At 37.5% G+C, this 24,762-nt stretch overlaps 5 protein-coding genes across 8 annotated transcripts; 2 read left to right on the top strand and 3 right to left on the bottom strand.

Moving 5' to 3' along the window:
• The first annotated feature begins 773 nt into the window (after positions 1 to 773).
• LOC103510439 (39S ribosomal protein L46, mitochondrial-like) lies at positions 774 to 3,283 on the top strand. Of its 2 annotated transcripts, none has more exons than XM_026824488.1 (4): positions 774 to 976; positions 1,096 to 1,368; positions 1,560 to 1,781; positions 2,286 to 3,283. In XM_026824488.1, exons 1-4 carry the CDS (start codon positions 970 to 972, stop codon positions 2,624 to 2,626), a joined length of 843 nt encoding a protein of 280 aa, XP_026680289.1. In that variant the 5' UTR covers positions 774 to 969; the 3' UTR covers positions 2,627 to 3,283. The 2 variants fall into 2 exon arrangements, with proteins under 2 accessions (XP_026680289.1, XP_008473315.1); XM_008475093.3 differs by having other exon boundaries at positions 832 to 880; positions 1,000 to 1,368; positions 2,286 to 3,187.
• A 480-nt stretch (positions 3,284 to 3,763) lies between these two features.
• On the bottom strand, positions 3,764 to 7,206 carry LOC103510452 (origin recognition complex subunit 3). The gene is made up of 3 exons (XM_026824485.1): positions 7,170 to 7,206; positions 5,994 to 7,048; positions 3,764 to 3,941 (listed from the first exon to the last, which is right to left on the bottom strand). Exons 1-3 carry the CDS (start codon positions 7,204 to 7,206, stop codon positions 3,900 to 3,902), a joined length of 1,134 nt encoding a protein of 377 aa, XP_026680286.1. The 3' UTR covers positions 3,764 to 3,899.
• Positions 7,207 to 7,380: 174 nt separating this feature from the next.
• LOC103510453 (filaggrin-2-like) lies at positions 7,381 to 9,527 on the bottom strand. Its single transcript, XM_008475114.3, has 2 exons — positions 9,378 to 9,527; positions 7,381 to 7,943 (listed from the first exon to the last, which is right to left on the bottom strand). The coding sequence occupies exons 1-2, from the start codon at positions 9,454 to 9,456 to the stop codon at positions 7,381 to 7,383; spliced, it is 642 nt and encodes a 213-aa protein (XP_008473336.1). The 5' UTR covers positions 9,457 to 9,527.
• Positions 9,528 to 15,075: 5,548 nt separating this feature from the next.
• On the top strand, positions 15,076 to 18,719 carry LOC103510440 (ctenidin-1-like). Of its 2 annotated transcripts, none has more exons than XM_008475095.3 (5): positions 15,076 to 15,237; positions 15,624 to 15,878; positions 16,451 to 16,576; positions 16,819 to 16,951; positions 17,709 to 18,719. In XM_008475095.3, the coding sequence occupies exons 1-5, from the start codon at positions 15,156 to 15,158 to the stop codon at positions 17,722 to 17,724; spliced, it is 612 nt and encodes a 203-aa protein (XP_008473317.1). In that variant the 5' UTR covers positions 15,076 to 15,155; the 3' UTR covers positions 17,725 to 18,719. The 2 variants fall into 2 exon arrangements, with proteins under 2 accessions (XP_008473317.1, XP_026680290.1); XM_026824489.1 differs by having other exon boundaries at positions 15,624 to 15,866.
• A 1,017-nt stretch (positions 18,720 to 19,736) lies between these two features.
• Positions 19,737 to 23,284, bottom strand: LOC103510441. Of its 2 annotated transcripts, none has more exons than XM_008475098.3 (3): positions 22,406 to 23,284; positions 21,215 to 21,574; positions 19,737 to 20,498 (listed from the first exon to the last, which is right to left on the bottom strand). In XM_008475098.3, the coding sequence occupies exons 1-3, from the start codon at positions 22,503 to 22,505 to the stop codon at positions 20,173 to 20,175; spliced, it is 786 nt and encodes a 261-aa protein (XP_008473320.1). In that variant the 5' UTR covers positions 22,506 to 23,284; the 3' UTR covers positions 19,737 to 20,172. The 2 variants fall into 2 exon arrangements, with proteins under 2 accessions (XP_008473320.1, XP_008473319.1); XM_008475097.3 differs by having other exon boundaries at positions 21,206 to 21,574; positions 22,406 to 23,273.
• Between the last annotated feature and the right edge of the window lie 1,478 nt (positions 23,285 to 24,762).

The raw sequence follows: 24,762 nt of genomic DNA on the forward strand, positions 1-24,762 counted from the left end.
CCTAGGATTATTTTGGTGCTGTGCATTCCGGATTCTGGCGGGGTTGTGGGATAATTTGGTCATGAGGGCCAGACAACTCGCAAATCTGTCCTTTTAAATAGATACCTACATAAAAAATCTGAAATAAAATAAGTATCTAAGTCGTAACTTGCAAGTAATGTAAGTATGTACGAGTGGTCTTGCTCGGTGTAGCTTAACAAAAACGAACCGGAAAATAGCCTATAAACCTTCACGGAAGTGCAAGCAATAAGTTCACAAAGTTTCATAGCAATCGGATGAGCGGTTTGGCCAGGTTCGAACACACAAACAAATAAATATTCATTTTTACATATTAGAAGCAACTTATTGCATATTGCATTATTGCACAAGGTATTTTCAAATTTTGATGAGAGGTTAAAGAAAAATTAAAATAGGTATACCTACCTATCAACATAATAATAATTATTATCTTCACCTTCATTTTCTGTTAAAAGGATTCTAGCCCCCCCCCCCTAAATACGGCCCTGGTGATTTCTTCTTTTGGAAAGGGCCGTGTGAAAAGGGCTTTAAAAATGAGAAACTTTTTTGAACGTTCCACACGGTATCTGATTCTGAGCGGTAAAATTTGAAAGATAGAAAAAATTTTAAAATCAAATAAATCAAAGACCGCTATACAAAAAAAAAAAAAAATTGTCAAAAACTCAAAATCCACATCCACCAGTTCACCACCACCTGAAACCTTCTTTTTTTCTTCAAATTAGATACCAGTGCAATTTTCTTGTGCATTTTTCCATGCATCCACCAGTTCACCACCACCTGAAACCTTCTTTTTTTCTTCAAATTAGATACCAGTGCAATTTTCTTGTGCATTTTTCCATGTTACAGAAGTAGGTATGAGCATTTGACGGGTGAAAAATCATTTTAATAGGAGCCAGCAGGAAAGTCTGATCCAGCTCTCAAGACTTGCCAACTGAGAATTTTCCTGAAGACATGGCAGGTCACTTGAAACAGGATCTCAAGTTGAGGGGTGAAAAATCATTTTGATAGGAGCCAGTAGGAAAGTCTGATCCAGCTCTCAAGACTTGCCAACTGAGAATTTTCCTGAAGACATGGCAGGTCACTTGAAACAGGATCTCAAGTTGACAAGCTGTCTCATCAAATTGCTGCGAAATTTCAACACTGCCTCTGCAGTGAATCCATTGCGTCAAGAGTTGACCACCACTTCTGGATCTCGGGAGAAATGGGACCTCATGAGTGCAGTGTGTCTGGAGAGAAAACCTTTAATAACCAGAGATTTCAATGAGATTGAGAAGAAAGTTCAATTATTGATGAATGAGCTTGAATTGGAGAATAGTATGAAGTCAGACCATGAGCTGAGATGTATAGCAGGTAAATATTTCATAGTCTGTCTTCATCAGCATGCTGAGATTAAAACCATTATTTCATCCCTACTGAAACAAAGACGTGCTGCTGATGTATAGTACTTGGATAAAAACAGGATGTGGAAAGAACAAAAGACATAATCCCTCATCATATACATCTATTTTATACATACTATAATCATTTTCCTTTTGTTTCAGATCAAATACGAGCTGAAAAAATGAAAGACAAATCACTAAATGTGGATATGATAGATGATGCATTACAACAAACAGGCCAAGATTTTGTAGATATGGGATTGAATGAATTGAAGAAATTCACCCCAGCTAGCAGGATAACCAAAGCTGACAAAGAAAACAATGTGAAGTCCATGCAAAGAAAATTGGACAAGCATTTAGTTTTGCTTATCAAGGAGAAATTAGGTAGGTACCTACAGACTTACCTAACTACATATTCATTCTGAAATCTATAATAATTATATGCTAATATTATATTGCTAATATTATATCCTTTGAATTATTTTCAATTAGATTAAGTTCAATAGGTACTAACTAACCTAGGTATTTACCAAAAAAAAAAGGAAAAGAAAAAAAAAAAAAAAACTTAAGTGGTAAAGGTGAAGTTAAAGAATAATTAATACAAACTGATTTCTTTCTTTCATTCTTCTTCTTCTTTGCCTTTTCCCATGTTCAGATGGGGTCAGTGTTTGTTGTTGGCCTCTCTATCAGCTTTAGAGTGATCGCCAACTGGTTTTTGGCTAAACAAACTTTTCCGAGTGGGATGCCCTTTGCACTCAACCTTTGCTATTGATGTAGCGTGAGGAAATTTGGACTAGTCTACTCCCTGTTTATAGTCCCCTAGCTAGACGCTGATCTACTCTCTGTTTATAGTCCCTTGTCCCTCAGCCAGGCTTTCTTTCATTACAGGTGACAAATCACACTGGATTATGCCTTTTGGTAAAAGACAAGAAGGAGAAACAATGAGACAAACAGCCGAGAGAATACTAGCAGAAAAATTCAACAAAACCATCCATGCCCGTTTCTATGGCAATGCTCCATGTGGCTTTTACAAGTTTAAGTATCCAAAGTCATTACAAGCTGAAAGTAATGTTGTAGGAGCCAAGCTATTTTTCTTCAAGGCTCAATACCTGGAGGGAGATGTTAAGGACAAGAAACTGGAATACACATGGGCTGCAAGAGAAGAATTACCCAAGCTACTGTTGGAGGATTACAATAAAAATATCAGCTTATTTCTGATGGATGAATGAAATGGATGTCCAACTCTAGTTTCTTAGCAAAATCATACCTACAATGTAGTGAGAATCTTTTTGCATAATGAAGAGACTTGTAGTTAAGTGAACTGTAGAATATCACACCAAATTATGTCATTGTATTCTGTTCTTTAAACTGCTAGGGCACCTACCTAGAGTTGAAAATTCTGTACATCACCTCAGCTAGACAAATGCATTTACAATTTATGGGTTAGAAAGCCCCAACCCCAAACCAAAAGGGTCACTTGAAAAAAAGAAATCAAGTATTATTAAAAAAGAACAAAAAAGTTTGAAAAATCAACTTCATTATTTTATTTCATCAAATTCATTGTACCTACTTGTCCTACTTACAGCAAAACAATAAATCATAATATATACAATATACAGGGTGCCAGATTTTTTTTTTTTATAATAGCATTCTGAGGGCAATTCATGTAATTTGAAATACATCAACTTGCATTTTCAAATGAAAATGAATAAATTCTCCTTACTTTTGACTGTAAGTAATGTGTTAAATAAGTAATTAAGTATAATGTTAATAAATATATATACTTATGCATAATAATTATTAAATAGTAATAAATAATATTTAAATTCATGATATAATTACCTAAACTAAAATAAAAGTGTGACATAAATTATTGATTACTTTAATTCATAGATTCATACTTATTGACTTGGCCTTAGTTCAAATTATAAATGGGTATCCATTATCTATTTCCACCTTTATTTATCTATTTCCAGAAAAAAAAGGTAAAAACTATGTGTTCATGTTTACAAAATACAACAATGCCAACAATGTGAGGACAACAGTATTCGAAATCTCATTTTAAGAATCACCCCATGTAAGTCTACTGACATGGTCTATTTTCTGTTTACAGTTTTTAATAAAACCTAAAAACTGTAGTTCAGAAACTGCTTGGGTAAATCGTGCCTTGATAGTGGCATCAGACATTTTACCATCAGGATTCACAATGGTTGCAAATGATTGCAGCCAGTCATGCATATTGATCATGGTTGCACTTTCTAGATGTAATTTGTATGCTAGACTCACATCAGGCATTGAGGGTAACATTTCACTAGGGTCATTCAAGTTGCAAATGATTGCAGCCAGTCATGTATATTGATCATGGTTGCACTTTCTAGATGTAATTTGTATGCTAGACTCACATCAGGCATTGAGGGTAACATTTCACTAGGGTCATTCACTTTACAACAGTCACATTGCATGTAATAGTTTGGATTGTTTAGAGCTGTGTGAATAGCAGCTCTAGGAGCACCAGCCAGATATTTCTTGAGCAAGTGGCAGTCGCTGAAAAGAACAATTTCATGTAAAGGCATATTTTGTATAGGAGTAAAGTAATTTCTAAATAGGTTTTTGATTAAATATTGTACAAACTTCTCCCGTTTAATGTCAAACTCAAATTGTAGTTTATCTTGTTTTATACTCTGAACAGAACAATTTCATGTAAAGGCATATTTTGTATAGGAGTAAAATAATTTCTAAATAGGTTTTTGATTAAATATTGTACAAACTTCTCCCGTTTAATGTCAAACTCAAATTGTAGTTTATCTTGTTTTATACTTTCCAAGAGGTTTTGTTTTAATTGTGCTCGTGACTTGGGAGTTAAGTTCAACTTGGATATGTCATTTTTGTGTTTGATTTGGACCTCAGTATCAGCATTCTTTATTTCTTGTTGAAGCTTTTGCACTTCTTCTAACACAGTTTTCAGGTTCTTATTTTGATTTAAAATGAGAATAATGGATTTTACCTTTTCCAAAAGTTCTTGTTTGGAAATGAACTGAATCAGTTGTAGACACTGTTTGAATGTCCTACTGCTCCATTTTATTTGGGAATTTTCCTCAAAGGCAAATTTAGCTCGCACTTATCCCAGTCGAGGCAAGGTATAGGCCCTATAGGCTGTAGCTAGGGTATGTCATTTTATCCACAACTTTCTTTGAGAATTTGACCACAATAATGGTCGTAGCCAACAATTTATTGTTGGCGTAAAAAGAGGTTCTTCGGTAACATTCGACAGTGTAAGGGGGCGGGGGCGGGTATTTAGGGGCCCTGCCCCGCAAGAACAACTGCTCCATTTTATTTGGGAAATTTCCTCAAAGGCAAATTTAGCTCGCACTTATCCGAGGCAAGGTATAGGCCCTATAGATTGTAGCTAGGGTATGTAACATTCTTTGAGAATTTGACCACAATAATGGTCGTAGCCAACAATTGTTGGGGTAAAAAGAGGTTCTTCGGTAACATTCGACAGTGTAAGGGGGTGGGTATTTAGGGTCCCTGCCCCGCAAGGATAACTCGGGAGATTTTTCGAGGAGGGTAGAAAGCGGATAGAACCCGGTTTGGTGAATCCTAGGTTACTGCAATCGCAATTATACCCGGATAGAATCCGTTTTACCTATCTGAGATTTTATTATCCTGCTAGAAGCTGGATAGGATCCGACTTTTTCAATCCTAGGATTATTTTGGTGCTGTGCATTCCGGATTCTGGCGGGGTTGTGGGATAATTTGGTCATGAGGGCCAGACAACTCGCAAATCTGTCCTTTTAAATAGATACCTACATAAAAAATCTGAAATAAAATAAGTATCTAAGTCGTAACTTGCAAGTAATGTAAGTATGTACGAGTGGTCTTGCTCGGTGTAGCTTAACAAAAACGAACCGGAAAATAGCCTATAAACCTTCACGGAAGTGCAAGCAATAAGTTCACAAAGTTTCATAGCAATCGGATGAGCGGTTTGGCCAGGTTCGAACACACAAACAAATAAATATTCATTTTTACATATTAGAAGATAACAATAGTGGGTACCTACTTATACTTACATTTTTCAAACATGATATAGTTTAGGTACCGGGTACCTAAAGAAATTGAAGGGCACTAAATGAACGAAACTACCTAAGTATTTGACGTAAAAAATATAATTTAAAAAAAAAAAAAAAAAAAAAATGGGTACATTAGTAACATAATTCTATGTAGGTACCTACCTACTAAACTACTACCTATACCTACCTACTAAAACGAGCATGCTATAAAAATTGTGAGGTACGCAATTTGTAAATTTTAAGTAAATGAATGCAAATTCCTTACTGCTATTATAACACATTATTATTTTCGATGTTCACTGCTGCTTCGTGTAGATTTTTCTTTTCAAATAAGTACTTATACCTACCTACTTATAAAAAATTTTAAAATCAATTTTTTTTGTCAAAATCGTAAGGTATTAATTAATCCAGGTAGGTAGGGTGTCTAGTCGTACCTTGGCCCCCGTTGTACCTTGGTCCCCTGGACTTTTCTGGTAACTGGCGCCACCTATCGGGTCAGATTTAAAATGAGAATAATGGATTTTACCTTTTCCAAAAGTTCTTGTTTGGAAATGAACTGAATCAGTTGTAGACACTGTTTGAATGTAGAACTTTCTACAAATACTTTTTCAGATAGTACAATGCAATAAATATCTCTCAGTTGCTTTCCCAAGGGATTGTTAGGTAAGTCATATACAAGTGCAAACAAACATTGTAAGCTAGAATACATATTTGTTATGAATTCAAACAATTCAATGGAATATTTGACAACACCATTTGAGTCTAACTTTTTGATGCTCAGCTTGGCAACAGAGTCCAGTTCTTTGATTTCATTCAACATGTTAGCATTTATCATCTGTTTGGTCAATGTTTGATTCATGATATTGTAGCACAGAGCATTGATATTGTTCATACTGATGTGTTTCAGGATACAAATCTTGACACCTTTCATGAAAGTGTGCAAAGAAAAGTCATAAAATAAGAAGTTATCAATTAGGAACTCTAAAATTGTGTGATGTAGAATTAGAGGGAACTTATTGTTCAAGATAATATTATCAGTGATTAAGTTGAGACTTTCAATAGATGGCTGATTATAGAAGGTGTGTATTTTCATGGTGGATATTACATCATAGTTGAGAGTGCTGTGTATAATAGATGGAGAAGTTGACACTCCAAGTATAAGTATAAATGGTAATGTGACCAGGTACTCATGTAATATCAACAGGAATTCATTCAATATACTACAAGGAAAACTTTCATAATCCTGTAATGCAATAATAAGCTTATCCTTGCATCCAATTTCATTATAATAATCTTGGAAGTTAAGAAAGTCATAATGAGTTTTCTTGAGATTAACTTCTACATCTTCATCTGATTCTACATCAGAAGCTTTACTGGATTCTACAGGGGTGTCACTCTGTGTGACAATAATAAGTTTATCCTTGCATCCAATTTCATTATAATAATCTTGGAAGTTAAGAAAGTCATGATGAGTTTTCTTGAGATTAACTTCTACATCTTCATCTGATTCTACATCAGAAGCTTTACTGGATTCTACAGGGGTGTCACTCTGTGTGCTATCATTGCTAAGTAGGTACCTACCTATTGTTATAAAACACATAATTATAGGTATAATTACCTATGTAGGTACCAACTTTAATGTAGCTCGGACAATATTGTCAGTAGGTAGGTAGGTAGATCCGTAATAATGAAAACTGAGTACCCAGCACCTGACACTTTGTATTGTTGGGGTTTACCATCGCGTAGGTATTTTTTAGAATCAAGTTTTGAGATTGACACGGGTATAGGAAAATCCTCGTTTAGGTAATCTCAATCGGTAAGACCCGGCAATCCGACAGTAAATAATTTAATATTAATGTAGGTATCTATGATTTTTCCCACCAGTAGGGACTAATGATTTTGGATAAACAAGCTTACCCATAGCTGCTTCCCTGTCCATGATGGCTGGAGCTATCGTGTCCACCGTTGTGATATCCCTGGTTGGCGTGAGATCCATGGCTCTGGCCTCCAGAACTTCCATGAGAACCGTATTCTTGTCCATGAGAACCTACGTGGCCTGCAGAGGTGTGACTTCCAGAGGAGGTTTCAAAGCCAGAGGCATGTGAACTTTCACTATGTTCAAGGCCAGAGGCTCCGTGAGCGCCAGAGGATCCGTGGTTTCCGTAATTTTGGCCGTGACTCTCTCCATGATTGCCTTGGTTACTGAAGCCGGAATTTCCGAAGCCGCTGGAATGATGACCGCCATGACTACCTTGGCCGCCGAAGCTACCGCCACCATAGTTGCCAGGGGATCGCTTAACTCTCGTATTGGAGTCTTGGTTTGAACTTCCACTTGCAGCAGCGGCTGATGCATGGTCTACTGGGGCTCCGTTGTTTTGTTCCTGAATTTGTCCATGAACACCATGAGCGTTATCGACCCCCAATTGATCTTTAGCAACATTACCTTCAGCACTAGAGCTGCTCGCCTCAGCGTCACCTTGCGAAACAGAGAAAACGGGAGAGAAATGTATTTTAAAAATTCAATAGGTAGAATGTACATAAGTAGGTATTTTGAAATCAATTGTGCCGGGAGGTGAGCGGACGTCAAGAATTTAAATTTGGAGCGACGTGCGACGCCCGGTAATAGGTATTGGTTAGTGGGTATTAATCTCAATTGAGGGGCGCGCAGCAAGAAGGTCAAAAGTCGACTTTTGCCCTTTTTGCGTATACAGGCTTATTCGACGCGGAATTTTGTTCTCTACACAGCACAGAAAAAATTATCTCGATTTTTCACGAAGTTACTCCAAAAAATTCTTTTTGTAAACAAACAATAATTTTCTATTAGTAGGAAAAACTTTAAATGCGATTTCCCGAAAACGCGATTTTGCTACATTTGCCCTTCTTCTGCGCGCCCTTAAATTGAAATTTATTTCAATAATCTAGAACTAATCAGTACCTATAAAAAATAATCAATTGAAAAAACTGATAGTGTGTGTATTGTCTGAAGAAATTTAATCAGATCAAATATATTTTTGAATTCAAGAGATCTTTCGGATTAAGGATTTCTAATTGATTGTTTTTTATACTGATTAGTCCTAGGATTTCCATATCGGGATTTCCTGTCAATCATGAAACAAGTGGACCTACTTAAGATCAGAACAATTTACTCAACTAGCAAAATATGCTTACCTACCTAAATGATTACTGACCAATCAAACAACGGGGATGTGTTTTTCACAAGGGGAATTCCCAATTGAATTTTATTGATATGTCGGTGTAATTTAATACGAATATGCTTAGTAGGTACCTACTACCTACCTATAATTATACCTGCAATACGATGTTATGACTCTCCGCTCTGATTCATGATTGAAAACACATCATACACGGGTCAAAACGGGTCTAATAGATAGGTAACCTATCTACCTATTAGATAAATAAATAAATTAGGCCGGTTGCGCTTCGACCAGCCCAGTCAAAATTTGACGTACTATCTACATTTAGGTGTACCACATTATTTATACGTCTAATCCTTACCTAATTATACCTTATAACAAGGAAAATAAAAACATTAATAAATAATTATATACCCAAGTAGGTAGGTATTAAAGGGTATAGGTGAAAATTAACACACCATGTTAACAGTTAGGAACCTACATAAGAATTTCAATTATTGAATCTTAATAAGGATATTTTTTCCACTTCACAGGGACAGAATAACAACAACTATCTATTATTTTTAATCTAAGAGTGTGGATAAAGTTAAGAATATCCATTAGCTACTGAAATTATAATTTCATGCTTTGTATTCACAATTCCTATTTCCCTAGCTAACTTTGAATCTTCAGACTTTGGTTCGGGCTGGCTCGTTTAAAAAGGGGATTTAGCTAAAAAAAATCTAGGTATACGATGTATAATATTTCAAACTTACGCTTTGCCTTATATTGGGGAGCACCCAAGACGACAACCAAAACACACAGGGACACCAGACAACACGCGAAACCCTTCATGGCGAAAGCTAAAGGAACTGCAAATCGGACAAGCTCAAAATACGGACTGACCGAGGAAAGGAGCTTGTAATTTGTTTTATGCACGAAATAAGACACCTTCGTTCGAAACCAAAACTGGGAGGAGTATCTAAACCAGATGGGCAAGTTTTTTTTTTTTTTTTTTTTTTTTTTTTTTTTTTTTTTTTGGGGAAAGGGGGCAACCCGCATTTAAAAATAAGAATTTCAATTATTGAATCTTAATAAGGATATTTTTTTCCACTTCACAGGGACAGAATAACAACAACTATCTATTATTTTTAATCCAAGAGTGTGGATAAAGTTTAGAATATCCATTAGCTACTGAAATAATTATAATTTCATGCTTTGTATTCACATTCACAATTCCTATTTCCCTAGCTAACTTTGAATCTTTAGACTTTGGTTCGGGCTGGCTCGTTAAAAAAGTGGATTTAGCTATAAAAAAAAAAAAAAAAAAAAATCTAGAGGTACTATGAATATTAAATAAGTTAATTAAAGTAATGTAGAAACTAGAAAAATGTACAATGTAGGTTATTTAATTAACTAATAACTAATTAAATAATTTTTCCGTTTCCGGTAACAACTTGTTTATTATTCCTATTTCAAATATTTCGCGCCACACGCACGAGTTTTGTTATTTAATTTACTTCCTCAAAATAAGTGTAGACTTTTCATACGATGCACTAACATTTCTTACCCCACTGCGGCTCGTGTACAATCTTTCGTCTTCTCATGACCTCATGTTGATTGTGAACATAGGTATTTCATGCTAAATGCATTGCTCTTGCACTTGCACAAAAACGGAAATCCAAAGTGCTTTTCGAGGCTGTATGGTCGTTTCAAGAAGTTCTTGAAAAGTTGAAATTGTATGAACGCCTGGAAATATTATTTGTGTATGCAATGTGCAATGAAATAATCGTGATTCCAATATTTTATTAGGTAGGTAGGTAGGTACCTACTCTTTTTTCTTTTTTTCTGGGTTTCAGTTTTCTAGGTACGTACCTACCTACCTACCTACTCACGTACCAACCTCTTTTGTGCTGTGAGTTATGAAATTATTTTTGGTTTATGCGCCAGTGAAGGTAGATGACCAGTAATTTCCTCACAGCCTAAACTTCAGAGTTCAGCCTAAGCTAATAGTTACCCAGTACCTAAAACTCCAGTAGGACCTTCTGTTTTTTTTATGAAATCCATTTAACATTGTTTGAATTTGACCATAGTAATCGTAGTAGTCTACTGCCCAGGGTAAACGGACTCTTTAGTTTTATTCCAGCAGTGGGTATAAATTAATGTGCACTATTGGTCCCTGGATATAGATATAGCCAAATGTTAAAATTCCAAAATAGGTATGTCATTATACTCGGTCGTTTGATAAGTTCGTGGACTCGGATACTTCTTCCTGCTATGAAGCCCAAATCTAGGTGCCACTGCAAAGTATGTCTTGTTTTAGGAAGGTACACCAAGTTTCATTACGTTCCTATGATTAGCCTTCGATTCACAGCTATCGATTGATGACGAGTTAGATAGGCTTTTTATAATGGATAATTCCGCGGTGGGGGCAAATGAAAATTTTTTATTTTTTTAAGAACAAATCGGGAATTATAACCCCCCATTAGATTCAAATTTCGATACCGGATGTAGTCAGGGTTTTTTCCACTCCTGGTTTGCCCTCAAAAAAAGAAAAAAAAATAAATAATTACTGCCTGCACCTCAGAATTATCCATTATAAAAACCCTATCAAACTCGTCATCAATCGATAGCTGTGAATCAAAGGCTAATAATAGGAATGTAATGAAACTTGGTGTACCTTCCTAAAACGAGACATACTTTGCAGTGGCACCTAGATTTGGGCTTCATAGCAAGAAGAAGTATCCGAGTCCACGAACTTATCAAACGACCCTCTATAATTCCCCCAGGCCCGAAGATCCAAAGATCCAATGAAAGACTTTCCAACGTTTTACATAATTAATTATTATCGATGTGATCGTCAAATGTTACTGGACATTTCAGATTGAAAGCCTTGTGAGGATGATCCAGAATCAGGCAAAACCCTATAAAAAGGGATAAAACTTTGACCAGAAAAACGAAGCTAGGTATAAGCATCAAGAGATAATCTGGTTTTCCCAGGGTTCTCCGAAATATTGACTAATGTATTTTTCATTTAACAAGGTCAATGAAAATTATTATTAGAATGCCTACAAATCCAGAGGCTGAAAACTGATACAATGAGAACTAAAGCTAATTGTCCTCCTCTAGGAATAAATATTGCGCAAGTGATTTGCGCTCTGTGTAAATAACAGGATTCCTGTGACTTGCTCTAGCAAGTGTGTATCTACCAGCGAACATAGCAAACCTCTTGAGTAAACGCACATTAAGTAAGTAAGTATCTTACGTAAATATACACAGCAAGTCTATTGCGCAAACACACAGCAAGCAGCAGTATTCATTTCCAGTGGACAAAAGTAGCTTAACACCCACAGCAGCCTCCCTGATCATACCTATTGCTCACACCTAATCAATATTCGGATACTTGAGATATTCACGATGGGTTAGCCATTCTCAATAAATTATGCATTATTTCTATCTGAGAGGAACAGAGAAATTATAATAAATCACCAATTTGTGAATTTGCCAAAATTTGATGTCGACTGAGAGGAATTTTGCACAAGACTATAATATGAATATTTTAACTGTAAATCCGGCTGAAACTATATTAGGTGTCTTCAGTATATTTCAGCATAAAAAATGTCATCAACTATTACCGTCAAATTCATGTAGCTTCTGCTATTTCCGATTAATTCATCATTTTATATTAGGTATGACATTTTTATTGGTTTTACTTACCTATCAATCATGAGTGGGAGCTTCCAGTCTTAGAAACTGTAGACTGTCTCGGAAAGAAGGTTTTTTCAAGTTCTCTTTTAACCTCAATTTTCTATGAAAATCCCCACCTTGGATATCAACAGTGAAAGCGATAAAACTTCCAGGGTGTTTAATTCATTCTGCTAATGTGTAGTGTGGGTTTGTTTGATTTCTACTGATGCCGTTTGGACTATGGATTTTGCCAGGAAGTACCTATAAATTATTCAATTGAAATTGAAATCAAAGTATCCATACCGAAGAATTTCAACGAGATACTTGAGCCAAGTATTGACACAATTGATAGTATTCATAGTTCTGATTATAATCTCATCTTTGATCTCATCATCATCTTAGGCCTTGGTATCTGATACAATATAAAGTTGTGGACATGTGTAAGCGGAAAATAAAACTCCATGGTTAGATGGGTAGGTACATCCGATGTTTAGAAGTTCTGGGAAATCCCTCAGGATGAAATATTATAATCTGAAATATTTAGATACCTATGCCTAATCCAAAGAAATCATATCTGATACAATATAAAGTTGTGGACATGTGTAAGCGGAAAATAAAACTTCATGTTTAGATGGGTAGGTACCTCCGATGTTTAGAAGTTCTGGGAAATCCCTCAGGATGAAATATTATAATCTGAAATATTTAGATACCTATGCCTAATCCAAAGAAATCTTCTCGGTGATTCAAAATCAATTAAGAAAGATTTATTCCGCTCTTTTAAGTAGGTACTTTGAAAATATCTGCACTACGCACAAGAGAGATTCTAGATTTGACGCACCAAGAAGCCTCACACATGGCTACCTACCTAGGTACCTAGTCTATCTCTAGCCTTAATCGTAGGAAAATTGAAAAAAGCGACCACAACCAAGCTCTAAGCTAGTTAATGATCTTGCCAACACGGTGAAATGGTCTATGGACTATGGTATAATCCCTAAATACCGCCTGAAAACTGGACACATGAACTCTCCACAGAGTCCGAAATGGGTTTCATTGTCAACTTGGGAATATCCACTTTCATAACTTGGGAACGAATCTGCGAATTTATGGAGTGGACTGTAAATACGGATTTTCATTATGGTGAATGAATACTTGAATAGGTTTAATTAATTTTAAATAGGTAATAAGGTACACATGTGGGTTTCATTACAAACATAATAAGTAACTACATACATCACTACTTCTTTTCGAGGTAAAAAACCTCAGATAATCTAAAATTCCCAAAAACTCTGATGGTCCAAGGTCAAAGTTACTTTTCCATTTGTTTCCTCTCCTCCTGAATCATGTTTCACGTGTTTACGTGGAAAATCGCTAATGTTATAGGTTTTAGAAGAATTTTATTCGTATATAGGTAGGTATCTGTATCTGTAATTAGGAGCTGGTCTTGCCAATAACCAAAAGAGTGTGCGAGTGACGAGTAAAATCGGGGTTCGAGATGACAATAATATATTATATATTATTGTCATCTCGAACCCCGATTTTACTCGTCACTCGCACACTCTTTTGGTTATTGGCAAGACCAGCTCCTAATTACAGATACAGATACCTACCTATACAATACGAATAAAATAGTTACTATTTTTATTGGTGGACCTGATCAGGGGTGCTTAAACGAGTATGCCAACAAGCCATGCTTTGGAGTGCAAAAGATCAAGTAGAATTCTACGAGTAAATTGATAATATAATAAGACTTACCCTTAATCCGTCCAGAACTTTCAGGAGCAAACTTTTTCAGGAACTCGTACCTATCTTCGTGAACTTATAGTTTTTGGACCCAGAGTCCAGAGACTCTCTTTTTGGAAATACCAAGGCATCAAGCGTTCCAGGAGACGGGCGAACGTCAAGAGTTGGAAGTTGTAATCTACAGGGAAAACCCCAGACATATTTTGCTCGCCTAATAATCTCTAAAGTTCTACCAGGCGGAACTCTTCAAGGAGAGTTCTAATATTAAACTAACTTCGCGGTAGACGGTGATGATGTAATGATTTGGGTTTTCAATCAAATCTCCCTATGGAGTTCAGAATTGTTTTATTGTCTGGAAACATCAAAATTTACACATGCATGAAAATTCTCAACAGGAGAGGTATACCTGTGTACGTACACTAGGTACTTCCATATTATGCTAATTAGTACTTTAATGATGCATGCTTGGAATATATTGTTCAATTCCCTGTGTACTTCTGTACTTCAGGCATCATTTGAAGATCGTAAACATCATCGGCAGTACACTTTGGCTGACCAATTATGGGCCCGATTGAGACTAACTGTGTAAAAATGTAAAACCAAGTGCATGTTCACATAGGCAAACGAAGCTTTGCACCTTGTTTCTTGTACTGTAGTCACTGTAGACGTAGACCATGGTACCGTGTAGGCTTTCTTGTAGTTACTGGTATTCAAGAAGTTTTGTGAAGACAATATCAAAGCTGGTTTCACTGTCAGGCAGTTAAAAAGATCGTATAGCTCAATGTTTGATGGGTAGCAGCTGAAAAGGTTTGCTACAATCAGGTATTTTGGTGGAAAGCTGCTTGTGCTGTGTTCTTGATTATTCTCGACATCTGGAAGTAGCAAAAATATCCTAGCAGCAACCTGGCCCATCCAAGTTCAAGGTCCATGGGCACTATTGCCCGTATCACATCATTGCAATTATTCCAAGTACTCTATCTCCCTTCTCGTCTAGTCTAGGCATAATTGGGCACCGTCATCATCGTAGATTTCTGGGGAATTTTCTACATCTTTTCGGTTTTGTTTTTTTCCTCCTTGGTTTCAGAGCGGATCAAGCTCAGTTGTGATTTATCAGTCTCATCGTCAAAATGGTGCGAAGTGAAAATCTGTGTATACTTGTGGTGTGCGTGGCTCTGCCATGTGTGCTGGCCAAAACTTTGCTAACGCAAGGTGAGTTCGTTTTTTTTCTCCTTCGGAACATCTTTTTTGGTGGCAATTTTGATTCAAAATTTCGAAGCAGGATACCAGATACAGACTTAAAGTGGAAGAACAAAGTGTCCCTTTTAATTTTTCAATCCATCAACTTTCTTTTGAAACTGATGCCTTCTCAATATCTCAATCTAATGCCCAATCTTACACTGAGAAAAAAGATGCAAGAAAGGTGGAAGAACTCTATTATTGGGTCAGTTCCCCCTGCTTTTCGGTCTTAGATGTTTGCTATTAGTGTCGAGCTCCCTGATTTCCGAAACGAAGTCACGCGAGTGGGCTTCCGACACCCTAGTTTTTACCCCCTCGGTGTTCTCGTTTAACATTTTTCTCTGGTTTCGGTGTTGCAGAGGATGCGGTAGAACCAAGTCAAGACAATTGGCTGCGGCGTTACAGTGAAGCCCTCGGCAGACTCAAAAGGGAGGCTTCTCCCCAACCTCATCATCACAAGGGATATGGAGGTGGTGGTGGAGGATATCAGGTTGTCAAAGTCATAGAAGTTCCCAGTGGAGGAGGTGGCTGTAGAAGTGGAGGTTGTGGAGGTGGAGGTTATGGAGGTGGCTATGGAGGAGGATACGGAGGAGGATATGGAGGTAGTTACGGAGGTACCTAGTTATTATTGCTTTCTTATTCAATTTTATCCATTTTTAGATGTTCTAGGCTGTTTTTATTTGAATTGGCTGAATTCACTCTAGGGAATTGACTTTCAGTTTTTTTGAACAGATTCCCCTAGGCCCTACAGATTGTTCAGGCACAGGGCGCAGTTGTTTCATTGGTAAAGCTGTGTCCACACATACTCGACGCCCGTCGATCAACTCGATCGATGGACTATTGACGAGGTGAATATAGTATGTTGTCGAGCCAGGGTACGGTTTCAGTCGACATCGATTGACGGTCGTTGACTATGTGTGGACACAGCTTTAGACATAAAAACGGCGGTGAAACACCTCCTATATAAATAGGCAGAAAAAAGTCTTTCCTGGAAGGTCTATTTTCAGGGGTTCAAAATTGTTTCAAATCGCCATAGGTCTCATTATTGCTCACCGTTATATTATGTTTTGTGGATACTTATTTGAAATTAAGTACCTACCCAAAAAACATACCTATAACGGTGAGCAATAATGTCAGTACATATTTAGGTCTCATATATCTGGAATGTACGTTTATATTATTTCAGGAAATTACGGTGGAGGCGGATGCAAGCATGGAGGTTGTGGAGGTGGTTATGAGAGACCCCCACCCCCACCCTGTGGTGGACACGAATGTGGTGGTGGATGCCGAGGAGGTGGCTGTGGTGGAGGAGGTAAGGATTTGATTATTTACATGTGGCTAGGGCCTTGGTATTGGTATAAATAAGGCCATCGGATCTAATAAACGCCTTATGTCACTGCGACCTTCGACGCAGTGTGGACGGTTCAGTCGACATCGATCGACGGCCGGTCGACTATGTGTGGACACACCTTTAAAGTTATTCGTTCTCAACTCTACGTTCATCATTCCCTCTGCCAAAAACTAGTAAATTATGACCTCAAATTTTTTTAAAAGGTGGTTATAGCGGCAGTCAGTCAGCCAGTCAATCCCAAAGCTCAGCAGGAAGTATTAACTTGCCGTTCGGAGGATCCATATCTCATAGTAGTTCAAGTTCTAGTAGCGGTGCTTTTGGTGGAGGTGGACATGGGTAAGTGAAGTGTTGTGATTGACTTGATTTGGGGTTTAGACAGAACAGTTTCTCAGACCAAATAGCGAAGGAAATTCGTTGTGTAGATTCCAGGGTTCATTGGGCCAAAGAAGCCTCTATAGGAGCCTTTTTGGAGCCTTATTTAAGGCTGGCCATTCACGCCCAGGTCTGTCAGACCGCCGCCGGTGAAACTTCTGACTTCTAGATCTCTCCGACGAGTAGTCTGAAGAATAATTGATTTCTCAATAGTCTTCAAACTGTCTTGTCCGAGAGACCTAGAAGTCGGTAAAAGATATCAGTAATATTAAGAATTAAATTCATTAGATATTATTTCTATTTTTCTATGCAATTCAGTTATCCCTATGAGTGCCTTCTTTTGTACTTTGCAAGTGCTAATTCATAATTCATGACATAATTTTTTATTACCTATTATTAACTTCGTTGAAGAGATAAAATGAAAACATGTGTTCGTCATTAATCTAATCGGTTTTCTTGCGATATTCATGGTGGTGTGAAGGTGCCTATCTTGGGGTTTTAATTATCTAATTTCCCACATGCCCACATTCCCGGTATTGTTATGCATTATTAACTTCGTTGAAGAGATAAAACGGAAACATGTGTTCGTCATTAATCTAATCGGTTTTTTTGCGATATTCATGGTGGTGTGAAGGTGCCTATCTTGGGGTTTTAATTATCTAATTTCCCACATGCCCACATTCCCGGTATTGTTATGATTGCGAATTTGTTTTTCCTCTAGGTACGGAAAGAAATAAGTGTGACGTCACAACATCTTCAAGGTCTCTACGTCAAACCAGAGCGTCTCTCATAACGTGACAAGAATAACAGTATTGGACTCAACTCTAGCTTCTGAGGTACATAATATTTATGTGATTTTTTTTATGTGTATTTTTTAATGTCTATGAATTTTTAAAAACCTATTAGAAACAAGAAGAAGAAAAAGGTGTCTAATAGCTATCGCCTTAATCGACCCAAGTTCTGACGCAGGTACATCCCTACAATTAGGTATGTGGTAAGCATAGGCGATACAAAGTTTAATTCGGCGTAAAAACCTACTATTATTATGTTGCTGATAGATTAAAGCACGAGCGTATTAAATAGTAGGTAGATAAATACTCAAGTGAAGCTCTTATTAAAATTAATAAGTGTGTTATTTTGGTATTTAAGTTAGTACTGCCATTTGAAATCAAATTTACGCACATAATGTAAACAGGTTTGCTTGATTTTCCTTATCGAAACGTAACTTCTGAATTTTCCTAAAAGAAGCATCATCATTTTAATGTTAATCTCTATTAGGATTGATAGTGTGGGGGGACAATAATGCGTGAACGCGGTTATACTTGATTATATTATTATTATATTTCTAGTCTTACATCGTCGTATAGTACGACGTCGTAAGACTGGAAAAAATAGTACCTAGCCTTCCTAAAGATGTAGGGACCTACCTTTAGAAGTCCATCTTCCATACCTATACGAGTATATTTACCTAAGTATGCCTCTTATTTTTGATTAGTTCAAATGTTTGGTATATCTACCTATTCCTAATTATTCATCATTATGAACCTAGCTGAGAATTTTATAGCCGTGGGGAAATACGGTTTTGATTTTTGAGTCCCCTATGAGATTACTACCTACCTCGTATATAGGTACGTATTGTTTGTGATAGGTATTTGTAAAACCTACTGAATGTTTTTTAATGAAAAATTATAATAAATACATTTAGTGACCAATTATTTTGTAACGTCTTCTACACCAGCCTTTTTATTATCTATTGGGGATGTGTGAAAAGTGAGTGGAAATAACTATTCTTTCCAATTTTTTTAGTTTGACCAATTATTTTGTAACGTCTTCTACACCAGCCTTTTTATTATCTATTGGGGATGTGTGAAAAGTGAGTGGAAATAACTATTCTTTCCAATTTTTTTAGTTCACTACTCAGTCAAAGAGTCATATCCTAAAACGTGCATGTTAACTCACTCTTCAATTCCCTATGACCTACTCGTAGGTGTCATCGAATGGAGGGTAAAACCCCCGTCACTTTCTTTTTAGGTCCAAATTGATTTCGGTTACCTAAGCCATAAGTTCATGGTAGAAATCTGAAGACATTAAATCTCGAAGACGGTATTTAAAAAACGACTTTAAAAAAAAAATTCATACTTTACTTTTATAATTATCACTGTTAAAATCAATCATGTTTATCACTGTCATTTTTTTTTTTTTTTTTTTTTTTTTTTTTTTTTTAAAATAAAGATTAAACATATCTATGTTTTGGGGGATATCAAAGAAGGTACCACCTACTAATGATTCTGTTCCCAAGAATAAATTAAATTTACCTTTTCAATAATGTCACTTTCTTTATTAGATACAGCTCAATTCCAATTAGGTGTTTGCCTGGGTTTAGGACGGATCTCAAATCCGGCTGATGGATTAGTCATTTTCTCTAGTTCATGTCACTGTGTAAAAGAATATCGTGCCTACCTACTTCATAATGTCAGACTTTTACAAACTTTCAAACATTTGTTTGTTTGGTCACTTTCAAATTGGTGTCCAAAACCAGTTTTGTTCTGAGCTCGTAATGGTAGGGAACGTAGTGATAGTGTTATCTGATTTGCAGACACAAGGGCGACACACAGCGGTTATTAGCTCTCAGTTACGTTTAGTTGTCTTTGGTTGCCACAGCAAAAAATGCCCCAGGAAACAATGGTCTCTGGACACATGGAAGAATCTCCCTGTAATAATCAATTTCTAAGGTAGATTAACAAACCAATTTTTTGCAGTAGTAATAATAATTTTGGTTTTATTGAGGAATTAAATGGCAGGTTTGTACATTTTCAATGGATCAGCAGAAATTTGCGAAAACGGCAAAACAAATTAATGTACAAAGAGTAATTTCATGGGTAGCCTTGTCCAATCTTTATCAGGAACACGGATCAGGGATAGTTAAATCCGGTACCACCACTTTTTGATGGGCGATAAGATTGTATCTAACTATTAATTACCTATTATATCAGTCTAGTATTTGCAAAAAGCAATTTTGTGTTGTACTCAATATCTTTGATACAAAGGACATCTTATTCTACTTGCATAGTAAGTTACCAAAGGAAGCTATTTACAAAAGTTGAGCAATGACGAATGTCGCGTGTGGGGTTTATTCCAAAACCCTCTCCAGAAAAGTTGACAGTTCTGGAGATGTTAATTGAATTCTAGTAATAGCTCTGATGCTGCTGGGAAGGTTGCATCGTCTTAGGTGCCATCTCCACTTCGGTGTTGCCGTAATTTCTTCCTTCCGGTCGGTAGCCGTACGCCACAGCGTGACTGCTGGCAACACCCCCCTTGCCGTTACTCACACTGTTGGCAATAACCGTCTGGCCGGGATACTCTGAGGATCTGCTGTTGGGATAGTTTGAGTCCTGACCTCCCTGCTTGGAACCTTCTTGACCCCCGTTGCGGCCAAACTGACCGTTACCCGGGAAATTACCGAATAGGATTGGGAACCAAGCGTTGAATGATGCCGTAGCACTGCCACCTCCTAGAACACAGAATAGAGTTGGTCAGTTAGGACTAGCCAATGCCGATATACAGCTACTCATTCACCCTTCTACTATCAGAATACAATATTGGACATGAAAGTACCTATTAGGATGAGGAGGAAGAGAAGGAAGGATATTTCAAGCAATTAATAGTAGGCAATTTAACGAAAAATTCATAGATTAGAATATTAGAAAGAGTCCGAAAGAGACTTTAACGTAAAAAGAGCCGTTAGTGTCTCCTGTCCAATCAGGTATGCAACACCTACCTAACTCTCTGTCGGTTCTGTAGCCGTTGAACCAGCAGTACACATAGAATGCCCAACTTTGGCCGGGAAGTTTGCACAGAACGCTCAGCGCAATAGAATCTATAACGAACAGGGCAGAACCCGGTCTTGGTCAAAATGATTAATGGAGTATTGGATTTGACAAACATTGAGAGCAAAGAGGAGCGTTTATTATTTCAAAGATGCTTATTACCTAGACTTTAAAATTACCAAGGTCTGATCCAAGTTGAATGAAATGATTGTTTTTCAACAGTATAACTTGACAAAGTGTGTTACCTTCCAAATTTATTCTTTTTCAAAAAGGTTCACCAAGCCTACAGTCTCATGTTAACTTCATGTTGGTCGCATCAAAAGTCCAATGTGGCCTTTCAACATGAGTCTGTAGACCTAGGATTATAACAAACATATGTATCTGTACTTACTTGACTTACTTCTGCTGGGTGCCTCATACTCTTCTTCATCCTCATCCTGCGTTGTCTGGCTGGGGTAGTATTTGGATGGGTGGTAAGGCTTCTTCTTGGGTTTCTTGGCCCACATGGGTTCCTCTTGCTCGGGCTGGGCAGGTTGATCAGATTCCATGGGTGGTGTTAGTGTATCTGCAGGTCCAATAGGTTTGCTGTACCAGGAGGGCCGGGGTTGGTAGGAGTCTGCCGCAGCTGAGAAGGCCGTCATGCCGCCGTTGGGCATGAACCCGGTGAATGTCATGGCGCGGTTCATCTTCTGTAGCGGCTCTCGCGGTATTTGGGGCTCTCGCTTGAATCGGAATACGACCAGGCCATCGGGTGTGATTTCTGTGGATAGCGAAGTAGAGGAGTTAGGAAGGTGAGCGGTTTTATTAAGGAGCGCGGTAGCGCCCCCGCCCCGCCAATTCAGGAAAAGTTTGACGTAACCTATACAGTAGCCGATAGTCTTTAGATGCGTCCTCGCATATTGAATTCTGCTTGTGGTATATTTTATTTTTAACACTAATTTTTAAACCCCGATCTGATTTTTAGAACGCTCAGCAATCTATTGACACCCTCATATGTACATAATAGCGATCTATTTTTTCCCTTAGGTACATAAGTTAAATCCAATTTTTAAAATAATTCACCTTTGATGGAATTTCACCTGCTTCTATTTGATTTGGATTTTGTTTAATTAAAATAACTTTGATACCTACCAAGAAAAATCAATTTGGTCACTCTACCAACTATTAAACATATTCGTCACTTCTAAGAGATTGCTGAGTCTTCTTGGCTCTTGTAACTTGTAAATGAACTAATGTGGGTATTGATTATTTAGATGAGATTTAGGTATCTATAGGTTAAGTCATTTTTGATTCGAAAGTCGATCGTGCGTCCTGTAGAACTTTTTGTTGGACGATCCAAATTTGACGTTGACAGTGATGGAATCGTTTTGATGGTCCATTATCGCTATTCATTATTATAGGTGTTTTTCAAGATTTGGTTGATGAAAAAAATACTCCCCCCTGACATTTTATTGAAAATTCTAGCCGAGTAACAATTAGCCTTCGTTACAGTTATGATTTAGTAGTTTATTTAGACAAAAGACTAAGCACTTTACCTACTTCAAATTTCAATGTAATCACTTGCGACAAAAGTCATATTCACTTGACTTACTTGCAGCTGCGGGCTGAATCAGATCTTCGGCCGGTTTCACCTCTGTTGCCGTGACGGCTGTCAACACGATAGAACACCCGAGTACACTGAGAACAAACATTCTGATCCTAGGGGCGGCCACTGACTGAGAACTTTTCAGCCGCTGCACTCACATTTAATACCTTCCGAGCCTCGGCAAAGTCTGGCAACCCAGCCGCGTACGTGCCTCACCTACTGATGAACCACAGGAACCGTATTCTTCTTGGCAAAACCTCATGCCAACTTGCCAAGTAGGTGTTCTAAAGAGATTCGCGAGAATTAGCCACCGCGATTTTTGGCTTCATAATGAGTTTAATGATCCTCGTGGATGATATGAAATTGACAATTTCTTGCGCGAACACAATGTGAGAATACGGTAGTCAATGTACATAACATGGTCATTAGGTAGAGGATCTATCTAGGTATAATGGAAGCGGTATATTGTACTTCTGGAGGCGAGTATAAGTTTCATCAGACATCAGCTTGTTACTTGTTACCAAAAACTTTCTTCAGTCTCTAGGAACATACGGCCTTATAGAGGTGTCACTGGTGCATCAACCTTCTGTGCTACCACATGTAATTACCACATGAAGTCGCCAAAGACCAAGATGCAGCATAAAGCATTGTGGACTGACAGGCATTTGTCTGTAGCTATTGCAGTTACTGCAGTAAACATGCAGTAGGTACTACGTCTGCCACCCACACTCCGACCTTAACTCTGTCAAACCGCCGAGCCTCGCCGGAACGAAAAATCTTCAGTCTATGAGACTTAGAAGTCAGAAGCTTTTTCCGCCACAAACGTTCCGAAGGTCTGACAGACCTAGGTCCATCCGAAAGTCGGAGGGTGAGTGAGCCAGTCCTACACAAGCTTGATCATCTGTAGCCACCTTTAAACGTATGAGGCTAAGTACACCCAAAAAACAAGGATATCAATATGTACCGAAAAATCGATAGTTAATTTTTGAACTCCACTTCCCCACTATGGGCTAAACCCTTACCTCCTTATACCAGGGTATTGATCATCAGGTCTGCCACATATTGGGGGTGTATTTGCGCGACTTAGGCCTCCTAGAGTGTGAGGGGTCTGTATCATTTTCATAGAATTGGATTTTCAAGCGGCAATACGTGACTCCGCGCTACCAAGGCTGGTCTCACACTGCACGCGTAGACGCACGACTTTGAGTAGCGCATAGTCGCCTGCAAAAACAAACCTATGAGAATGAAAGAGACCCTCTATAGACGCTATAATGTGAGACGGGCCTAAAAGATGCGAATATACTCTTCCAATGTGAATCTTTATGGGAGAAGAGGACAGTGTCCATCACTCCGAGTTGTACCTATAGTTGGGCATAATGACCAGACATGTTACTTCAACAGACACAAAGTCCTCTAGTCTCCACTAAGTGCTTGCTCAATCCATAACTTTCAAGCCTACATGTGCGTTGCTTGAATTATGGCTGTATTAATACTGCATTATGCACTTAATGCATGTACAAGTATGTATTATTCTAATATAAATAGATTCCTAGAACCATCTAAGAACCTATAAAATAGATATACAATTTATGTACTGGGGTTACTGGGTGTCGCAAAAAATATTTTCAGAAAGTTAGGTAGGGAAGCTAAAAAACGGACTTTTTATATATATTATTCAATGTTTTGAGAATTTGAGAGTAGGTATTAGGTATGTTCCAGTGAAACATTCGGTAAAAGCTGTATAGATCAAAACGTGGCCCCGTTATTAAAAAGGTCTCTTTTTTTGTCCCACCCGATAAGTTTTTATTTGATGTAGGTATAAAATATCACTTCTGTAGAAATAGATACACCTGTTTCACGTACAACTAATGTTTATTTTATTTTAAATTGTAAAAAGAAACATCGATTCTCGGTAAAAAGTAAGTCTGGTATCAGTTATTGAAATTCATTGAACACTCTCCTAACATAATGATGTTAACTTTACCCATTGCCCATAGGTAAATAGTGCTATCACTAGAGATACTGGGTAGCACAGATTCCTGTAAATTTATAGAAGATAGAAGTCCTCATTCAGGAAATCAATTATGATCATGTTTTCAATTTTGAATTGGGCTCACTCAATACCTACCCTGTGAAGGCATGAAGGCAATAGAAAAATCCCTGGCTTTACAAATTGTTTTTAGATACGCATAGATCCATCCAGATTAGGACTTTAAATATTATACAGTATACAAAACTAACTTACCTGTTTTGTTGAGGATATTATTTCCTTTGATCTTGGAGAATTATCGCCACATCCACTATATGCCCATAGGTAAATAGTGCTAGCTATCACTAGAGATACTGGGTAGGTGGGTAGCACA

This window comes from Diaphorina citri, unplaced genomic scaffold (genome assembly GCF_000475195.1).
Source record: "Diaphorina citri unplaced genomic scaffold, Diaci psyllid genome assembly version 1.1 scaffold600, whole genome shotgun sequence".
Lineage (NCBI taxonomy): Eukaryota > Metazoa > Arthropoda > Insecta > Hemiptera > Psyllidae > Diaphorina > Diaphorina citri.